Genomic DNA, 20720 nt, shown 5'->3' with positions numbered 1-20720 from the left:
AGCTTGTTTCCGCCACAGAATAAAACATTTTAAAATATAATTGCGAGATATAAAGTCAGAAATGCGTGAAATAAAGTCAGAACTTCGAGATATAAAGTCAGAATTGCGTGAAATAAAGTAGCCTAGCAATTGCGTGTTATAAAGTCGGAATTACGAGATATAAAGTCAGAATTGCGTGAAATAAAGTCGCAATTGCGTCTTATAAAGTCAGAATTGTGAGATATAAACTATTCTGAGGTAAAAAGTTCGTCTTTTTTCCCCTTAGAATTGGACATTATATCTCACAATTGAGTTTATATCTCACAATTCTGAGAAAAGATGTCATTTTGCGAGATATAAACTCGCAATTATGTGTTATAAAGTCAGAGAATTGCGTGATATAAAGTCGCAATTGCGAGAGAAAAAGTCAGAATTCTGACTTTATAAGACGCAATTGCGACTTTATTTCACGCAATTTTGACTTTATATCTCGCAATTCTGACTTATTTCTCAGAATTGCGTGAAATAAAGTCGCAATTGCGTCTTATAAAGTCTGAAAAAAGTCACAATTATCTTTTAAAATATTTATTCTGACGGAAACAAGCTTCCATAGAAAGATGGAAATGGTCTTCAAGAGTAAAACACAAGCAAGTTCACTTTTAAATATTTTCTTTGCAAAAATGCAGTCAGAACATTTAAATTCTGCAGTGGCATGCCATGTAGCCTATTTTATTAGAAAAGTTTTTTTTTTTTTTAAGCTGTTTATTTGTCATGCAAAATAATTCTAGATAAGGATTTCAGATAAAACTTCTAGATAAAACTTTTGTCAAACTTACATGTCAACCCAACATATATTTCCATGCCACCTAAACGCGTTTTTTCAGTTGCCTACTGACTTGTGAAACGTCACAATAAAGGGTCGATTGAGGAAAGGTATGTGAGTCGAAATTTAACTTACAGGTGCACTCAGTTAAAAAAGTTTTTTCACAAAGAAATGAACAACAATTTTGAGAAATATCACAGTTGACGAAGACTCCAGACTTAAGGTGATGATACACAGGGCAACTTTTTGGGCAATGTTGCTGGGCAATGTTGCTGGGCAATGTTGCCATCACCAGGCAACCAGATGAGACACAGGGCCTACGACCGATCTAAATTATCCATATATATATATATTTATTGTCCATTTACAATGGGAAAGTGCCCAAGCAACAATCGCTCGGCAAGATTGCCCAGCAACATTGCTCAAAAAGTTGCCCTGTGTATCATCGCCTTTAGTCTTAAAAAAAAAAAAAAGTACTCTGTTCAAAAAATGTTCAGTATGAATGTGTGTGATGGATGAGAAGGAGAAAAACAGTTAAAACAAAATAAAAGTTTTGTGTGAAGATCGTGAACAGATTCCATATATTCTGATGTTAATATAATGTCCAAAACCAGTGATACTATTGGAGCAGCTTATTGTAATCAAAAACCCTACACCCCAACTAGGCTCTTTATTATTTTTTAAGGATAGTTAAGGAGGTTTACTAAATACAAATGAAGCTAAACACACATAAGGAAAAAGTAGCAATAATATATTTCAGAAAAAAATCAGTTCCCTTTCGAATGGGTCCTCACACTGCGTCTGCCAAGACGCTATGGGTAACGCCTCAGCTTGACCGGTGTCTGAAGCACGTGTGCAAACGTGGCAATTGTATTAGCTGGCAACAGCCTATGATGTCACTACCAGTGCGACCATGTGTATAAAAGGGCACCTAAAGAACACGCCATCCTCCTCTTCATCTTCAGGTGCCGCTTATTTTGAAGTGTGTCGTAAGCGACCATTTTGGAAACGCACACTCAGTCCTCCAGGGGGCTGTTTGCGCGCACTGCAAGCGTTTTTCAATGAAAAAGCTGTACTCTCGTTTGTCCCTCTTCTCGAGGCAACCGGGACAAACATCTGTGCCCCGCGGCTCAGGTACTGCTGTCGAGGCGAGGAGGAAACTGAGATCTCAGGTGGAGCTTGCTGAGGAGTTCGAAAGGGGGATGTCCCTTTCGTACTCCTCGGTGGCTGACAACAAGAGTGATCTGCTGGAGGACGATGTATTATTTTTTACGTCCTCCGATCCAGCGGGCAGTGCTCTGCTGGCTTCAAGCCGTGATGAGCAGGAGATGACTGATGAAGACGAAAAGGAAGAAATAACTGAGCCTTCTCAGCCTGCCTGCCGCATGTATGAGGAGTTATTGGAGGTTATGGACTAACTAGATCTGCACTGAAGGTGTGAGAATGAGGGAGTCGCTCCCGTGAGCCTTCCCTTTCTTCCTGACCTCCATAAAGAGATCAAAAGAGCATGGAAGAAATTATATTCAGCCTGCATCCATCGATTTTAGCGTTATAATTATGTGATTGTCGAGGGGATGCGTTATGATGTTATTCATCAGTGAAGTTTTTTTACATTATATATATATATATATACTGTATGTATATATTAGGGGTGTAACGATACACCAATGCCACGGTTCGGTTCATATCACGGTTTTGGAGCCACGGTTCGGTTCGGTTCGGTTCTGTTTGCTGTCGGGGCAGGGTTCATGGCAGGGCACCACCAGCAATAATAACACTAGAGTCACTTTAAACTTAATAAAAACAACAACAACAATAATTTAACTTAACTTTATTCATTTTATACATTGGCTTCATGTTTTCTTTAGAGCAGTTAGCACACCTGAGTTAACTAAAATGAAATAGCCTAAATGTCTCCACTGACTAGTCAGAAATAAACTGCACACCTGAGTAGGGTTGCCAACTTCAGAAAAGTAAAATGCGGGACAATTGTGGTTCTTTATAGGAAAATGAGGGACACTCAAAATATTTACTGTATCGCACAATGTACATAATTTCAGTGTCTGCAAACTGTAGTTAAGTATAGGCTATGTTTAAAAGGTTATCAGACAAACACATTTGTATTGCTTAACCTATTTATGTTCAATCTAATTCTAAAAATAATTTTAATGTCATACAAAAAATATATGTCACATTACAAACAAACCACCATTCAAAATAACCGCATTTATCTGAAATGGAAAGCTTTTTTAACATTATACATAGGCCTACAGTTCAAAAGTTTGAGGTTAAGATTATTTTTTGGGGAAAGTAATTAAAGAAAGTAATTGCCTACTTTTATTCAGCAAGTGACAGTTCATTTATAGTGTTACACAAGCTTTCTATTTCAAATAAATATCTTATAATCTTTACATTCATCAAAGAATCCTGGGGGGGGGAAACAAAACCGTTTTAAACAAATAATAATCAGAAATGTTTTGTGAGCATATTATTCCCTCAGGTAGATTACATGTTTTCTTGCGTGGCTGGATGTTGGACTCATGAACAATAATCACGTTGTTTGCATTCGCCAAAAGTGATTTGCCGAAATCAAAACGTGGACAGTGAAAGGAAATTACCGTTAGCGCGAGACGAGTCCGGCTTGAAGCGGAAGCGGCCAGACGGCAGAGGATTATGTTCGCAAATCAAACAATGATTAAAAAAAGCTGTGATATGTCATCATATTGGATGATGACAGGTGTCATGATCATTCTCAAGATTCGTGATCAGCACTGCTGCATCAATATCAGTCCGTGGTTGTGACCGCAGGGTCTTCAATCACAATATGCCGTGGCGCGGAGTTGCCATCCTGAAGTGCGTATGTAAACTCCCGAGCGTGATCGATCACCCAAATCACGTGACATGCACTTTATTTAGTAAATAATATTATAATAATATTTATTAAAACTACAGCTCTTATTAGTTGTTTAAAGTGTATTCATTAATTACTATTTAATCAAATGTCAAGGAAGAAAAAATAGTTTTGTGACAAAGGGAAGTGAGAGTTGGGAGCAGGGGGCGGGGCACGTTCGGTTCGACATGAGAGTATCGCGGTTCGAACCGTGGCTGTTGTATCGCGTTTTTTCGGTTCGGTTTGAATATCGTTACACCCCTAGTATATATATATATATATATATATATATATATATATATATATATATATATATATATATATATATATATATATATATATATATATAAAAATATATATATATGGGAAAATGTGTGTTTTACCCAGTTGAGGCTTCCACTATTTAGAGCTCTTTCCTTGGCTGCTTTTAGTCAGTGTGTTGTTAGGCTTTCCCTCGTCCATTGTGAATCATTATGGTTGAAACCTCCACTCCCTTGAGCTGACCACTGGGATAGTGAACTCGAACGGCCTTAGTGTTAAGGTAGTGTTACCTTCTCTCGCTAGAGAATATTCCTGCAGAAGTCTGCAAAAACCCTGAGCTCCGCCTGGATAGCTACTGTATGTCCAGTGGCATGATTCTCTGGGAGCCCCCTTGGTAGGACTGCCCCTAGTATAATATGTAGTTAGGCCTCCTCTCGTTTGGTCGGTATGTTGAGTGCTTCGCTCCCCGGGGCTAGTTAATGGCAAGTCGGCTGGGGCCTCTTTTAACAACACATTTATTCCAAGGTGAAGGACTTTTTGTAGGCCTCCTTCATGAATTGTGACTTTTTGTAGGCCTTCTATCAAATGATCTCTCTAGCAGATTTTAATTTCAGCATGATTTTGATAATATGAATATGGTGCATTATACATTATACACAGATTTGATTCATACCATAATTTGAGAAATGGAAAATCATGCACATACATGTAAACACGATGCACTTCCAATAAACTATTCAATAGTTAGTAACAAATGCATGAATTAAGTGTGATCAGTGCATAATAGTCAACATGTATAGTTACATTATATAGAATTATGCAGTTTACTGACATTTGATTCTAAGTCTTTCTAGCATTGTTTTGGGATGATCTGATGCATTTTGATATGTAAAGGTAGTCTCTGTGGGTTTTTAGAGAGGATGTCAATCCTGCGTTCAAGGGAAGAGTTCAAACAGAGGTCAGATGGATGTCTGCTTTAGGTCTCTGACTTGGGAATCAACCACCTTTGGCGTTTACGCGTGATTTTTAGCAAACTCATTTAAAATGTTACAAAAGATTTCTACTTCAAATAAATGCTGTTCTTTTTATCTTTTTACTAATCAAAGAATCCTATGGAATGTGTCCCACAAAAATATTAACTGTTTTCATCATTCATAATAATACGAAATTTCTTGAGTCACCAAGTCAGCATATTAGAATGATTTCTGAAGAATTAAAGGAGCCGTATGTAAGATTGTGGCCAAAACTGGTACTGCAATCACTTTCAAATTACTGTAGAGCGGTGTATCCCCTCCCCCTCCCCCCTGACTCGAGGTTGCCAGATAGGCTGCAGGATCCAGCAGGAACGTAGGCTGCTACAAGGAGCTTTCAACTAGAGCAGAGCTGGCAACCCGGATGCCGAAACACTACTGACTTCGTGATTGGTAGATAGGTGGAGGGTGGGGCATCAGGCCAAAACACGACATCAACATCAGTTGAGGGCTGCAACTTCACTTTTAAATGACAATATCCTGGCCGGACTACTGTTGTCAGTGATATAAGTATTTGAAATGAACATGATTTCTTAATGTCTAGTGACATATCAGGGCCATTTTATGATTAACTGAAATACATTTCTTACAAACAGCTCCTTTAAGTCAAGTCAAGTCACCTTTATTTATATTGCGCTTTTCACAATACAGATTGTTTCAAAGCAGCTTTACACTAATAATAGAAAAATAATGCAACAAAGTTTGTTTTGGCTGCTCTAGAAGAAAATAGTGTCATTGTCCAACTTAAAGGGTAACTCTTACCAAAATTGAACATAGGCTCTTTTTGTTAATCTACCCGAGGCAAACGTGAAAGAGACTGTGAACGCATTGAATAGGATATGTTTAGTTGGTGAATAGCATAGGCTACTATTACACAGTAGTGATAACGTTAAGCGCACCAGAATGAAATATAATATTCAGAAGTAAACAGCATAGCTGACTTACAGATTCAGATTACATCTACAAATGAATAAGCGTGTCGATTCAGGGAGCAGTGCAAAGTGCCTGTGCAAAATCAGTTTTTGTGTGTGTTTTTAATTGTTGGTTTCTTTGTAAAGAAAACACATTTTTACTCAAATTAATCAAAATGGATTTATCACATTTGGAACCAAACTATAATATTCAGAAGTAAACAGTGTAGATGACAGATTGTCAGAATGTTTATTTTTAAACCACAACCTTTTAAAAATGATATATTTAACGATATATTTAGCATTTCTCATCCACACAACGTCAAACTTGGCACTGCACTTACTCGTGCCCGTGGCGAGACACCTGTCAAGTTTGAAATCCATCGGACTAACGGTTTGAGAGATATGTGGTTAACAGACACACACACAGACAGACAGACACACACACACACACACACACACACACACACACAGACAGACGTTTCTGTAATTTATAGATAGATAAGTATCCAATTTTGAGGGTGGCCTTCCCCATCCTCCATGTCACCTGGTCAAGGGGATAAAGGAAGGTGTGCTCCGGCTCTCTGGGCTCTTCTTTGCTGGGCACGAATGGAATAGGGTCTCTGTCTCTCTCTCCCTCTTTCTCTTTCTCTCCCTCTCTCTCTCTTTCTCTTTCTTTCCCTTTCTCTCTCTCTATCTCAGGTACAAGCTGGGTAAGATTCTTTGGTGTAACCAATGTATAATCATGTTCTAGATATTTGAATTGATTGTGGAATTGATCTTGGATATCTGAAATATAAAATGATTACATGTGATTATTCTAACTGATTTTGACATTGTTCATTTAATGGTTAAAAGCAATAGTCAAACATTCGCTCACTTTTAGTGAGGCACAGATATTATTAAAACCTTTCATTTATGGAGTCAGATGAAATTACGAGAGAATACATGATTAATGTATTGCATTTAACCAACCAGTGCTTTGCATGAGAAAAGGACAGTAACACGTGATACCTTCCCCGTGTATTGGCGAACTGGCAATTGGACCAATATAGCGGGCCTTACAATAGCGTGTATAATTCAAATATTTATTTGACTCCAATATAATTAATCTGACTCCATTAAAGTTGTTGTCATTCTTTAACCTCTTATTCTTTAAAGGTAAAGGTCTTTCTTAGAACTGATAGGAAAACGTAGGATTTAACCTGAACGTTTAGATAACGAAAGATATAATCACTTTAGCTTTCAACATAATCAGTGATAAAAGGAAAGATTCCCAAAGCTTTTAAAGCAGGCAAAGTTATTTATTAAGTCACATGTTTAAATATACAGACAGTAGAATGGAACAACAGACTGTATAGAAACTTAGTTGTAACAAATAATGCACTGTCGTGCAGAAGAGGCCGTACAAGCCTTTCCTGTAGTATGAGGTTACGCACCGGTGTGCGGGAGTGGCAGGGTTAAAGCCTTTCTCCTAGATCAACAGTTACCTTTCCTTCTTATACCCTGAGCAAAGCATTATTAAACATGAGTAGAATATCAACACCTAAACTGACCGACAGGAAACCAAAAGATGAGGCAGATGGGTGGAGATCCAGAGGGGGAGAAGAACATTAACATATTCTCCTCAATGTATGTTTAATAGTACCTAGATTGTACATTAGGATTCTTTAAAATCTCTATTAAGTTCACCACCATTCATTTCAGTTTATAAGCTGTCAGATGAGACCAAACATGAAAGTTACATATTAGAACACATTAATAAATAAACCGTATGTAGTTGAAAGCAAATGTCCTGGTATATTACCATATTATATAATACGTCAGAAGTCAGACTGGATCAGAACATTTCAGAATATTTATCCAGTTCCATCTGGTTGAAGATTAATCATGTGCCATTAAAGACTAGAGTAATGATGCTGAAAAGATACATTTTAATAATATTATTATTGTAATAAAATAAATTTACTGTTTACTGGTTTTATTGTATTTTTGATTAAATAAAATGCATCCTTAGCGAGCATAAGAGGATTCTTTCAAAGCATAAAAAATCTAACCATCTATTAAGGATTGAATTTTGAAGTATTTTGTGAGGCATAAGTAGCATCTCCTGCCCTGAAGCCTAGTTATCTCCGTTTCCTGGTTGATTCACCATGTTGCCATTGTCCTGGCGTATCTGTAGTGGCTGTGGGGCATCGCCCCCTGAAGTCCTCACGCTCCCTTAGTTGAGGAGCTTGGCGCTGTCCTACCGCAGGAGGCGGCGGGTCCCCTCTCCAGCCCATCCGGGGCAAGCGTACTGCTTGATGTATAGCTGCCTGAGCACCTCCATACATAGACACCTGAGAAAATCTGGCTTAGTATGTTTTTTTAAATAAGATATTTAACAAGTTGTCTGTTCCCAGCACTTACAAAGATGGCTAATGCAATAGTAAGCAGCACAGGTAGCTGGAAAGTGACTGGTAGATCCAACAGCCCTCTCAGGAACTCCCCAATTTGCTTCAAGGAATCTGTGATGAAGCTGGTAGCCTGAAATATATATATATAAAAAAACATTCACTCAAAGTTCAAAGCAAAGGAAGATATTTGCTTTTAAAGAAATAACAATGCTAAATCATAAAACAGATGTATGTACAATAACATTAAGATGAGAACTGGATATCACTGCACAAGGAGTCTACGTTGAAGGGGATAGCAGACAAATTTAAATGGGGTAAAGTTTTGGATTTTATAGGCACACTGAACTTTTTTTATTGCACTGAACATATCTCAGGCACAGAAAGTTTCCTTGCTTTATTAAGCACTGTCAGTAGGCCTAGTTGTTATTTGGATATATTTGTCAAAGAAGAAAGGAAATATTATAATTCAACATGAGGCTATTGCATCCATAAAAAAAACATTTAAGTTAACACTTTGCAGTTTGAATGATGTCCTGTATGAACAAAATGATGGAGTATGTTTTTATGTCTCCGCTGTTCAATCGCGCCCGTGCCACACACACACACACACATTCCAGGATTGCAATCTTGACATCGCAGCCTGTTCATTATAGCCTTAATAAAATATAATAATAAAATAGTCAACCTAACATATAGTACAATTTTTGCGCATGTGAAGAGGACGAATTTTTCCGTCAATATTGGAACGTGAGTTAAGAACAAGCCTATAATAAAGAATAGTTTAGCATCCAAATACATCGCAAATGTTGAAACATTTTGATTCTAATGAGAGTTATGTGAGCCCAACCCTGCTTACTTTCGTTTTTATTTTTATTTTATTTAGTTCTGGCTTGTTTATAGTTTTTTTTTTATTATTCTTGTTCTGTTCTGAATATCATTAAATTTAAAGAATTTGTTGTGGAATATTTTTAGTGTATCATAAAATCTGAATAATTCTCTCGTTTTGATTCCCTAGTAATTTTTTTATTTAATTTTTTTCATTGTTCTAATCAGGTCAGGCAAGTAAAATTATCTGTGTCTTGTCCCTTAAAATGTATATATATATATATATATATATATATATATATATATATATATATATATATATATATATATACATTTATATATATATATATACACATCTACGCGCGTGCTTAGAATAAAAAGACCGTTATCGGTCGTTGGTGTGGACGCATATATAGTTATTTTTATTGTTATCTTTATAGTTATCGTGCTTGGTGTGAACGGGCCTTATTCCTGCATCAATGCTGCCCAGAATGACGAAAGAGGGCAGGAGCTAAAGAGTTCCTTCAGCCTACTGTCACTCTTCAGCTCAATAAGCTATTCCTGCATATCAATTGATAGCTCGTTTGCTGTGCACACAAATGCAAGAAAATCTGCAAGGCTGGGGAACATGTCGCAGTTCCCTCGACTGATGCGGCCATGCCAGAGGTCTAGTTTTTCTGTGAAGGCGTGCACTTTATCTGCAAGGGGCAAAATATGAGTTTCGCAGCCTTGCAAAGACAGGATGAGGCCATTCAAGCGGTCAAATATATCGACCAAATAGGACAGAGACGCAAGCCACATAGTGTCATCCAGATGCTTCACCAGATCTGATTTGATTACTGTCAAAAACCACTTAACCTCCTCTCGCAGCTCATACAATTGCTGTAACACCCGCCCCCTGGAGAGCCAGCGAACTTCAGTGCGCAGAAGTAGCTGTTCGTGCCCTGACCCCATCTCCTGGCAGAGGACCCCAAACAAGCGAGAGTTTAGTGGCCGTGATTTGATGAGATTTATCATTTTCACGGATTGGTTCAGCACGGAGTCAAAGATATATATATATAACTAAATACGACCTCACGTTTTATACGTTTGCAGCCTCTGAAACTTCCGTCCGTCATAAAAAATTAATTCGGCTGGTTCGATTTTCTGCATTTTTCGCATCTGTAGCAAATATTTTGAGGGGTGTTTTTGACAATTGAGAGCCACCAAATGACGAATAGGAAAAAAACGACTACGACAGTTTCGAATTCAGTCAGGGTGCAAGGACCTTACACTTTTGAGGCTTGCACAGCTTCTCGAGGAGAAATTAAACAAATGAGCGCCGTTTTCTAAAGTCTATGAGGGCAGCACACACAAATAAACTAAATTGACATAGGCTACTGCAGTTACATTTCAAAATGTGGTGTTTTTATATTTATATTTATATATTTATATTTATAACATTTGAATACAGTTCAGCAACATACATCACACATGTTTTTATATTTATATTTATATATTTATATTTATAACATTTGAATACAGTTCAGCAACATACATCACACAACCTGACACAACCTGACTCGAATTTGGCGCACGAGGGGTGAACCGAGAGTGCATGTAGCTCACTGACCCGTTTAGCAGATGCCAAGGCCGAGAGCAAAGCTGTCTTGAGGGACAGCAGCTTAAGGGAAATACTTCCCAAAGGCTTCCAGCACCATGGAGAGGTCCCACTCTGGAACAGATCTCCTGATGACCGGCAAAGAGCGGCGTGCACCCTTCATAAAACTGTGGGTTAGAGGGTGCTGCCTGACGGTGGAGCCCTCAAAACCCACATGACAGGCTGAAAACGCAGCCAGGTAGACCTTAATGGTGGAAAAGGACCTGCCTCTTTCCATGAGGTCTTGCAGGAAACACAAAATATCAGGCACCGAGCACTGATAAGATGTAAGACCACGCCCATCACACCACCCTTCGAACACTTGCCACTTACAGCCATATAGGGATCGTGTGGAAACGGCCCTGGCATTCTGAGTAGTGGCAATAACACGCAGCGGGAGCCCCAGTGCATTTAGGTTCGTCCTCTCAGGGGCCAGGCCCAGAGAATCACCCTGTCCGGGTGGGGGTGGTAAATCTCCCCGTTGGCTTGGGACAGTATGTCCGTGCGAGGGGGGAGGCACCATGGCTCGGCGTACAACAGAGGGATTATCTCTGCCAGCCACGGGGCTTTGGGCCACCTGGGTGCTATCAGAATGAGAGACAGGCCGTGCTCTCTCACCCTGGCCAGTGTGAAATTGTCAGGCACAGGGGAAGAAAAGCATACAGCAGCACTTTGGGCCATGGGTGGGCCAGTGCGTCTGCCCTGAGGGGCGCGTCCACGTCATTTAGTCGAGAAGAACCAAGGACAGTGGTCGGCAATAGGCGATATTTTCAATATTTTCTGGCCCGCCGGATTATTTTGGAAGTCCGTTTTTTTTTTTATCAGCCTATTTTTATTTTACAATAACGGTTTACAAATAAGCCCTGTGTATCATTCGTTCAATCGTTTTTTGTTTTTTTTTTATTAAAAACAAAAATAAAAAAATGAAAAACAACTTGTTTTTCCATTATTTATTTCCTGAACTAAAATGAAAAAACGAATAACGACTTCTATCAAAAATAGAAAAAATGAATTACAGGATTAGACGAATTTTAATGTTGAATTTTAATTTAACACCTAGCAGACATATACCAGTTAAATCATTTTAAACAGATCAAGTAGCCTATTGTGGTAACAGATTACAGCCATTTTAATACGGGTGTGAATAGCAATCATGCTCTCCTGTAAGTCTCATTCGCTTACAGTCCGACTTTTTAACTTTTTTTCATTATTATTTATTCAGGTATAACACACTGATAAATAATATGTATTAGGCTACCTGATAAAAAAATATTTGCACTAAATGCTGCACAAAAGAAAAGCCATGGCCGCGCGCCTACATCTGACAATTTTGGGTTCAAACACGCGCTGCACACCACACGCTAGCCTACTTAACAGTGTTAAATTTGAAAAATACTGTTCGATAGAACTGCTTTGTTACCACAGTTATCTGCGTGCTTCCTGCGATGAAGTTCCACATTTGCGGCTATCCAACACGAAAATGCATGCAGCAAAGCCTTTCACAATATTTTCTTCTGATAACTCCACATTTCTCTTAGACAGTCGTTCTGCTTTATGGCATGGGCGAGAGAGCCTTGTGTCACATTCTGAAATTGTATTTCCTCAAATGTTTGTTCAACATTCGAAGGTCCATATAGGGCGGGGGGCACCACGCCTTTTGGAAACATAAAAATACCAGGAATAAAAACCATGGTTTATAAGATTGGGTGGCACCATCTGAATCGCTCCCTTGTTTAAGAGGGAGGAAATTTCCTCTTTCAGAATGTGTGAGGCGTTTTCTTCTGTGTGAGAAGAGAGAACGCCGTTGAAAAGTGGAGGTTTTATTGCAAACTGCTGCAGCCTGTAACCCTGGGATTACGGTACGCAAAACCCACTCGGGCGCTGAAATGGCTTGCCAAGCCGCTTCGTGACTCGAGAGCGCCCCCGCTCGTGCCGGAGCGGGGCTGTATGGGCCCAGCTGGTTCATTTGTGATGCAAAGGCGCCATCTAGTGGGCACACTAGAGGCGACATGCAGGGGTTCACAGGGATTTCCTCTCTCTGCAGTGAGAAGTTTTCTCTGCGGAGGGAGGTCTTCTCTCCAAAACGAGTTCATTTGATTCGTAACTTTGTGTGTTTTGTGTTGGGCAAACACTGGGGCCGGAGCCTTTATTGACAGAGTGAGGGGAACATAGTGTGGTGTCAACTGTGCTAAACTTTCCCTCACAAGGCCTGAAAGTGGGCGGAAAACACACACATATCTCCTGAACACATGAACTGGGCAGTCTCAAGTACATGCAGAAAAATAATATACACGGAGAGAGATACTCTCTCTGTAATGGATTTATTTAATTTGTATGTTTTAAAGTGTTATTTAGTTATGTGTGTGTTTTGTGATGGGGAACACAGGGGCCGAAGCCTTCCACACACAACGTCCACTAAAAACACACTGCAGGCAGAAAAATAATATCCACAGAGAGAGATACTCTCTCTGTAACGGATTTATTTAATTCGTTTGTTTTAAAGTTTCATTTAGCTATGTGTGTGTTTTGTGTTGGGGAACACATGGGCCGAAGCCTTCCACATGCAACGTCCACTAAAAACACATGGCTGGGCAGCCACAACTGAGCTGTGTGAGCCCAGCTAGTTGATTTGTGAGGCAATGGCGCCCTCTTGTGGACGGACTCAGGGCGACATGCATGGGATCAGAGAGATTTGCTCTCTATGTTGGCAGATATATAAATCTGCACAAATTCATTTGATTCGTTTGTTAAATGTGTTGTTTAGTAATGTGTGTGTTTTGTGTTGGGAAACACTGGGGCCGAAGCCTTTAATAACTGGGTGAAGGGAACCAAGTGCGTGCAGTGTGGTAACACTGCTATGTACTTTTCCTCACGACAGGCCAGCTTTGGGGGGGTGGGAGAGGACACACACACAACGTCCACTAAACGTCCTTGTGGCCCGTGAACGCGGGCTCGATACTCCCAGCGGTCGAACAACAGGCAAGCCGCTTGCGTTCAGGGCCGCCTTCCTAGGAAGGCATAAATTGAAAGCCTCAACACGTAATCGTAACACATCAAGGCCCATGAGTCCGTGTTAACAGTCTAGTGGGACGCTCCAGTTTTAAGAGTTGTTTCCTCAGACTGGGCGGTGGTCTCAGCGCTTACCCGTCGTAAATATTCCTATCCTGGTCGGTGGCGCTCTGTGGAGCTGGCCACACAATGTTGAGACGAACGGCCGCTCACTCACAAACTTCCAGGAGGATGGACTGAGGCAAAGCGCTAGCCTAGATGTGAGCGCTAGCCTAGGGAACGCTAAAAGGACCGCGTCATCCCCGTCGCCGGAACTGGCCGGTTCGTCAACGAGAGTGAGGTTTTCCCGCGAAGATATTCTCTTCAGGGAATGTGGATTGGGCTGATGTCAGCTCAAATATTTAGAGAGGTGGCGCTCCGGTAGTCCCCCGGTAGCGCGCCATAATCACCGTGTCCCCCATCCGAGTCAGAAAGGCCGAGCACGGCGCGCTGGGTCGTGCAACTAAAAGCCGGCTTAGTAAAAAGCTACATGTGCAGCAATTACAATGACTGCAATTCTCCGGGTTCTCTAAAGCTTCTTGAGCGTGTTAAGCCCAAGCAAACCGCGCAGAACGAGAGGGTCCTTAGCGGCGATAAGAGCACCACACGCGGCCGGGCAGGCTCGTCGTGATAGGCTTTTCCCCGGAGAAGCGGCTGTTTAGACGGTCACATACGCTGATTTCACGCAGCCGCCATTTTGAAATCGAAAGTGAGGCTCCGGTGGGAAAAACCCCGGAAGTAAAGATAAACAACAATGCCTTTGGACTACCAACCTGAAGCTGCTGCCGCGATTTACACTATTGGATGTTAATATCCAATATAGGATATGTATATAGTTCATTCCTGCTTCTTTTTTTACTTTCTGAATTATATAAAAAAAATATTTTATTTATAAATGAATTTCACTGTATATAGTCTAAAGTATAAAATAAATGTATGTACAGTTTTAGAATTGACACAACATCATTAAACACAACAATACGCCATCACATTCACGACTCTCCTGTGATTAAAGGCGACACTTCCGGTTTTCTTCCCACCGGAGCCTCGCTTTCGATTTCAAAATAACGGCTGCGTGAAATCAGCGTATAGCCATGGGTGGGCTAGCGGTGAAGAACTCGGAAAAATCCGTGGCAGGCAGCCATGTAAGGAGGAGCAGGTGAAGGACAGCGAGAGCGCGGGCAGCTCCGGATGCAAAAAACACAGCGGATAGGCTGAATAAACGACTGTCACTCATGTCTGGCGGTGGCTGATCTGTCCGATATGTCCTCCTGAAGACTCGAAAGTGAGCAGCGTAACGTTAATCCAACCGAACTGTGTCAGTGCAGAGATCGCGAGAAGCGAATGTCAACTGAGGAATAGCAGCGCGCCTGACAGCTATATGCCTTAGGTAAGGGGGTGTGGCCTTACCTGGCATTGGCTGCGCGCTTCTGTCTGTTAGCCAGACTTGGTGCAATTGGATGCTTCTGCAGAGGTCAGGTACAGGATGCCCTTCCCATAGGTGGATCTCGAAACGAGATGATGAAAGAGAACAAGTGAGTGAATCCAAACAAAATCCAAACAAATGAATGTTTGTTTGTCCGATGAATCCAAACAAAGATCACAGCATAGCGCATCTCACAGCAACACTCAATCGTGTTTTGAATGATTCAGTGTTTTGAACGAATTGGTTGAGTCAAAGAATCAATGACCCATTCACAAACATCTGTCTCATTCTTGATGAATCGGCCGTTTGAACGAATCGTTTGAATGAACGACTCAATGACTCGCTTAATAAAACCGCTTTCACCTGCATTTGCACTCACTATCGACAAACCAATCGAATTTGTTCAAAACTTTTTTTTTTAAATCAGTCCAAACACATTTTAACTTTTATTCAGGAGTTATGTATATACAAAACTATTACTTTTTATACACCGGGGTGGCGGTACCACCGGCTTGGGCCCGTCATCGCTGCTCGCAGCTATATTTTTTATTTATTTTTTACTCTTGAACACACATATTTATGTTTTATTCTCTTCATTGTCCTCTGTTCAATACAAATAGCAAAAAATGTGATGGACAGTCGACAGTATTTTGTACAAAAATGATTACCATATAAAGATGGTGCCAGTTCCAGATCAAGCTAATAAAGCAAACAGCAAACATTCTCCTGAACTGGACAGACCAGGACACCACAGACCAGAGTTCAATGCAGATAACGGCTACGACAATCAGAACAATCAAAGAAACCTGTAGAAAACATACAGCACATATCCATTTATTAATATTAATATAATTATTTAATCGTTTATCTCTAAAAGGCTTTTACAAAAACTGACCCTCAGGGCTGTATCAGCATCCACATAAAATGTGTCTTCGAAACGCCATTTCCAGGCTTCATGGTTGTGGCGTTTGAATTTGACCAGAATTTGACTGAGCGCCTCATCCATGGCTCCTGTGGTCCAGTCGTTCTCTTCATTCAAAAGCTTCTGGATCTCTGCCAGCGATTGCTTGGATAGCTTTACCTCGGCGTCATGGTGCTTAACTGTTTTTAAATCATCAGGCTAAAGATTTTAAAACAGCACAAGTTGGGAAACCTTTAGCGATGTAGAGTAATACTGATTTAATTACCTGGATAAAACAGGAACATACCAGGCCAAGTTTTGAAGTTTCTTCAAGGAGCTTGGAAAGGAATCGCTTGAATACTGGAAGACATTCTGGCTTTGAAGAGGTTGCGGTCCCCTGCTTTTTGTGTTCATCAAACTAAAAAAGAGAGGTAGCAGCATGAAATAATATAATGTAAACAAACAAATATGGTCACTGTATCAAAACACAAGCACAGAGTCCAAATTAAAACAATTCCCCATCGTCCAAATTAAACAATTCCCCATCGTAAGTACACATTGATGGCCTAAGACACGAAACGAGCGGTTTGTGTGAGAAAACGAACAGTATTTATATCGTTGTTATCTCTTGAAAACAGCACACGTCTAAATGATATGACGGCGCGGGCGGGTATAGATATATATATAGAAGTCGCCTTGGCTACTGCAGTTCATTGGAACAAAACCGTAGCCAAGCGACATCTAGTGTATATATCTATACCCGCCCGCGAGCGGGTATAGATGTATACACTAGATGTCGCCTTTGCTACTGCAGTTCATTGGAACGAAACCGTAGCCAAGGCGACATCTATGCATATATCTATACCCGCCCGCGCCGTCAGATCATTTGGACGTGTGCTGTGTTACAAGAGGTAAAAACGATATAAATACTGTTCATTTTCTCACACAAACCGCTCGTTTCATGCCTTAGGCCATCAATGTGTACTTACGATGGGGAATTGTTTAATTTGGACGATGGGGAATTGTTTTAATTTGGACTCTGTGCTTGTGTTTTGATACAGTGACCATCGACCTGCATTATATGACTGACAGACAAGAACGGTTTGACCTAAAAATATCCAAATTGAAACTACTGCGGAAAAAAAGACACCTACATCTTGGATGCCCTTGAGGTAAGCTAAAACATACCAAAATTTATTTTCAAAGTGAACTATCCCTTTAAGTGTGTTTTAAGAGAGTGAATTTTCCATAAGCTCACAGTGCCAAAAGTGCTCCTGGTTGGAGAATCACATTTGGTCAGGGATTTTCACGCAGGTTGGTTAAGAAAAAACACTCTCAGGTACTGTAACATTTTTCATAAATGCTGGGTACAATTAAAGCTCCAATATGTAAAAAAAAAAAAAAAAATCACCACAAGAGGGCGCAGTTTCCAACAATAACAAAGGCGAAGCTTGAATACCCTATGAAGGAGGTGACGATGGGAGATGTCGTTTTTAATGCGTTTTCACCATCTAGCGATGTATCTAAATGGAATTAATGAATCATGATCACGGATGAGGTCATTTATTTGTTTTTGTATTAGCTACCTGTATGTCTGATCGTATTATTTTGTCATCATAATAAATGAACTGCAAGGAACGTGAAATGTTATGCTATATTATCCCGTTACAACTTTTATGACAGCTATTTGTCATTAATTCATATCTATTCAAATCAGTGGTGTAGTCTACGTGATACGCAGGTATACGCCGTATACCCACTAGAAAAGGCCAAGGATTTCCGTATACCCACTTAAAAAATTGTGAGGATATGTTCTGTCAGAACTTTCACTTTCATTCATAAATTCACCACGTCAGTGTTTGCGAAGCGACACAGAATCGTGGAATCCAGTCACAAATGGAGCTTGCTAAGCAGAACGTCATGGAATTTGGCTATTTTTTAATGAATAAATCAAAAGTAGGGCTGTACAATGAATCAAATCTCGATATGGACTAGTGTCTATGAATATTAAAGTTAAAAGAGACTGCAGTTGTTCTACGCGTCTCTGGGAATGAGCGCTCAATGTGGGTGTTTGGTGTTTTATGCCCCCAACGGCGCCTTCCAGGCAGCGAGGGGATGAGTAGGTTTAAAGGGGGGGTGAAATGCTATTTCATGCATACTGAGTTTTTTACACTGTTAAAGAGTTGGATTCCCATGCTAAACATGGACAAAGTTTCAAAAACTAAGTTGTACGTTTGAAGGAGTATTTTTGTTCCAAAAATACTCCTTCCGGTTTGTCACAAGTTTCGGAAAGTTTTTTTCGAGTATGGCTCTGTCTTACGTAAGATAGAGCGGAATTTCCTTATATGGGTCCTAAGGGCACTTCTCCGGTAAGATCGCGGGCGCGCGTGCACTCGTAAACCAAAGCAAGAGAGTGAAAGCAGTAGCAGCTACGCCATCAAAGCGCCCTGCCCGGCTTTTGGGAAGTCAATGTCACCAAAGAAGTGTGTTTTTGGTTGCCAGGGCAAGACAACCCTGCACAGATTCCCAAAGAACCCAGCGTTAAGGAACCCGTGGATGGAGTTTGTTTTCCTGAGCATAAACAGAGTTGTGTAAGACTGTTGTTCCCTGCATTTTGACGATAATTGTTTTATAAACAAATGCCAGATCGACGGATTTGCAGATCGTCTAATGCTTAAGGATCGAGCAGTCACAATGATAAAGGTTCGCGGTCGTGCGTTGGAACGGTGAGTAAAACTGTTGAACAAATGTCTCTGTGTGTTGTTAGCTAGGCGCGTTAGCACAGCTAAGCTTCGCCCACACGGCCCGCCCCCACCCGCTCGTTTTTTTTCCGGAAAGACTCGGTACAGTCAATCTTTCAATTAAAAATATAATAAAACAAAAGATTTTTTGGTGATATGAAGGATGCAATATTACTCTATAGGTACTCAAGATTAACAGGAGATTGAGTGAAAATGAGCATTTCACCCCCCCCCCTTTAAGGTTGAGGGTAGGGTTAGCTGCCTCTAAGGAGCCATTGGGGGCTTAAAACACCATCGAGCCTCAAGATTACTGTAAATTGTAAATAGGTGTCGTTTGTGCTTAAACAACGTTTAGCTCAAGAATAGGGACGTTCGAATAGCCATGAATATTGCCAGCTTCACAGAACTCCTTGAGTTAAGCACTGACCGCTAGGGCTGGGCGATAAAACGATAACGATATGTATCGCGATAGACACGTAATCAATATCAATAAAAAATGCGTTCGATAAAACGTTCGATATTTTTTTTTTTTTTTCGTCGGAAGAAACCAGCAAAGCAAGTTTGATTGCATGAACAAAGGCACTCACTCTCTAGTAAATAGATAAAACAGGAAAAGTCAGCTCGCCTGACTTAAAGTCTGACCGACCGTACTCAGACCAATGTCATCTGCAGATTATGCAAGACCGTCGTCAGTTTCTCTGTTATTCGCGTGCAGATGCGCTGTTAGCATGTGTTTCTCAGCGCGTACATGTGAAGCTCACATGCACTAAAAGCCTGTCTACCAGCGCCTGAATACTAAGTTATCTTTTGAGTCTTATTTTGCTAATACTGTTATATACACACAAGGTTTACATAAACTAGTCGGATATGTCTAAAGTGAAAGCAAACTTGAGAAAATTGAGAGAAAATCTGCTTGTCAATTGAGTGTATAATAGACGCGTCGCGCGCAGCTCTTAAAGAGACAGTAGTAATAGTAAACACGCTGCCGCTTGTCCTTAAAGGGATAGTTCACCCAAAAATAAAAATTATCTCATTATTTACGCACTCTAATGTTGTTCCAAACCTGTATTAATTGCCTTCTAATATTTTCTAATATTAATATTTTGAAGAATGTGGGTATCCAAACAGTAGCTGGTCCCCATTGACTTCCATAGGAGAAAAATATACTGGAAGTCAGTGGGGTACATCAACTGTTGGTCATTCTTCCAAATAACTTTTATTTTCAACAGAAGAAAGAAACTTATTCAAGTTTAAAACAACGTGAGAGAGTAAATTATGAAAATTAGAATTTTTAGGAGAACTATCCCTTTAATGTTAATAAAACAACAAAATGTAAAGAGAAAATCACTCACTGCTCTTGACTAATAACTTTATTAATAGCTTTAATAAGTATCAATGTATAATTTATAGAAAATAGAAAGAAATAGATTTATAGAATTTATAGAAAGAAATCGTAATATTATATTTTTGCCATATCGCCCACCCCTTTATAAAGCATTTCTTACGTATTCTTTAATTTTGCACCTTAATGTTAAGAGATAATTGTTAAGTGTTCATTGTGATTTTAGACTTTTGAGTTTTCCATGGTCGTGTTGACATTTCTGCCTTTATAACTGATGGGATTATAATCAGAGGTAGGTTAAGTTTAAAATAAAAAATCTTTAAATGTAATATATTTGTCTCCTGGACTGGTCCTTATTTTAAATATGTTATAAAAAAGTTCAATAATTATCGATATCGACCGATATGAAACACTTATATCGTGATACAGTTTTCAGCCATATCGCCCAGCCCTACTGACCGCATCTTTATATCTGAGTCCAAGATCAAACACTATGAAGCGCTCCAT

The 20720-nt window shown here is 40.0% G+C and overlaps 1 protein-coding gene across 1 annotated transcript; it reads right to left on the bottom strand.

Annotated features, from left to right (window-relative positions):
* Window positions 1–7182: 7182 nt before the first annotated feature.
* On the bottom strand, window positions 7183–20720 carry LOC308702190 (chloride channel CLIC-like protein 1; the record flags this gene model as incomplete). The annotated part of the gene is made up of 7 exons (XM_081384859.1): window positions 7183–8234; window positions 8305–8421; window positions 12176–12196; window positions 15898–16035; window positions 16125–16349; window positions 16438–16548; window positions 20673–20720. 7 exons carry the CDS (start codon window positions 20718–20720, stop codon window positions 8022–8024), a joined length of 873 nt encoding a protein of 290 aa, XP_081240985.1. The 3' UTR covers window positions 7183–8021.

The sequence above is a fragment of the Scardinius erythrophthalmus genome (genome assembly GCF_964197995.2).
Source record: "Scardinius erythrophthalmus genome assembly, chromosome: 14".
NCBI classification, from domain to species: domain Eukaryota; kingdom Metazoa; phylum Chordata; class Actinopteri; order Cypriniformes; family Leuciscidae; genus Scardinius; species Scardinius erythrophthalmus.
The sequence above is the reverse complement of the archived record's forward strand: the minus strand, read 5'-3'. Positions and strand labels throughout refer to the sequence as shown.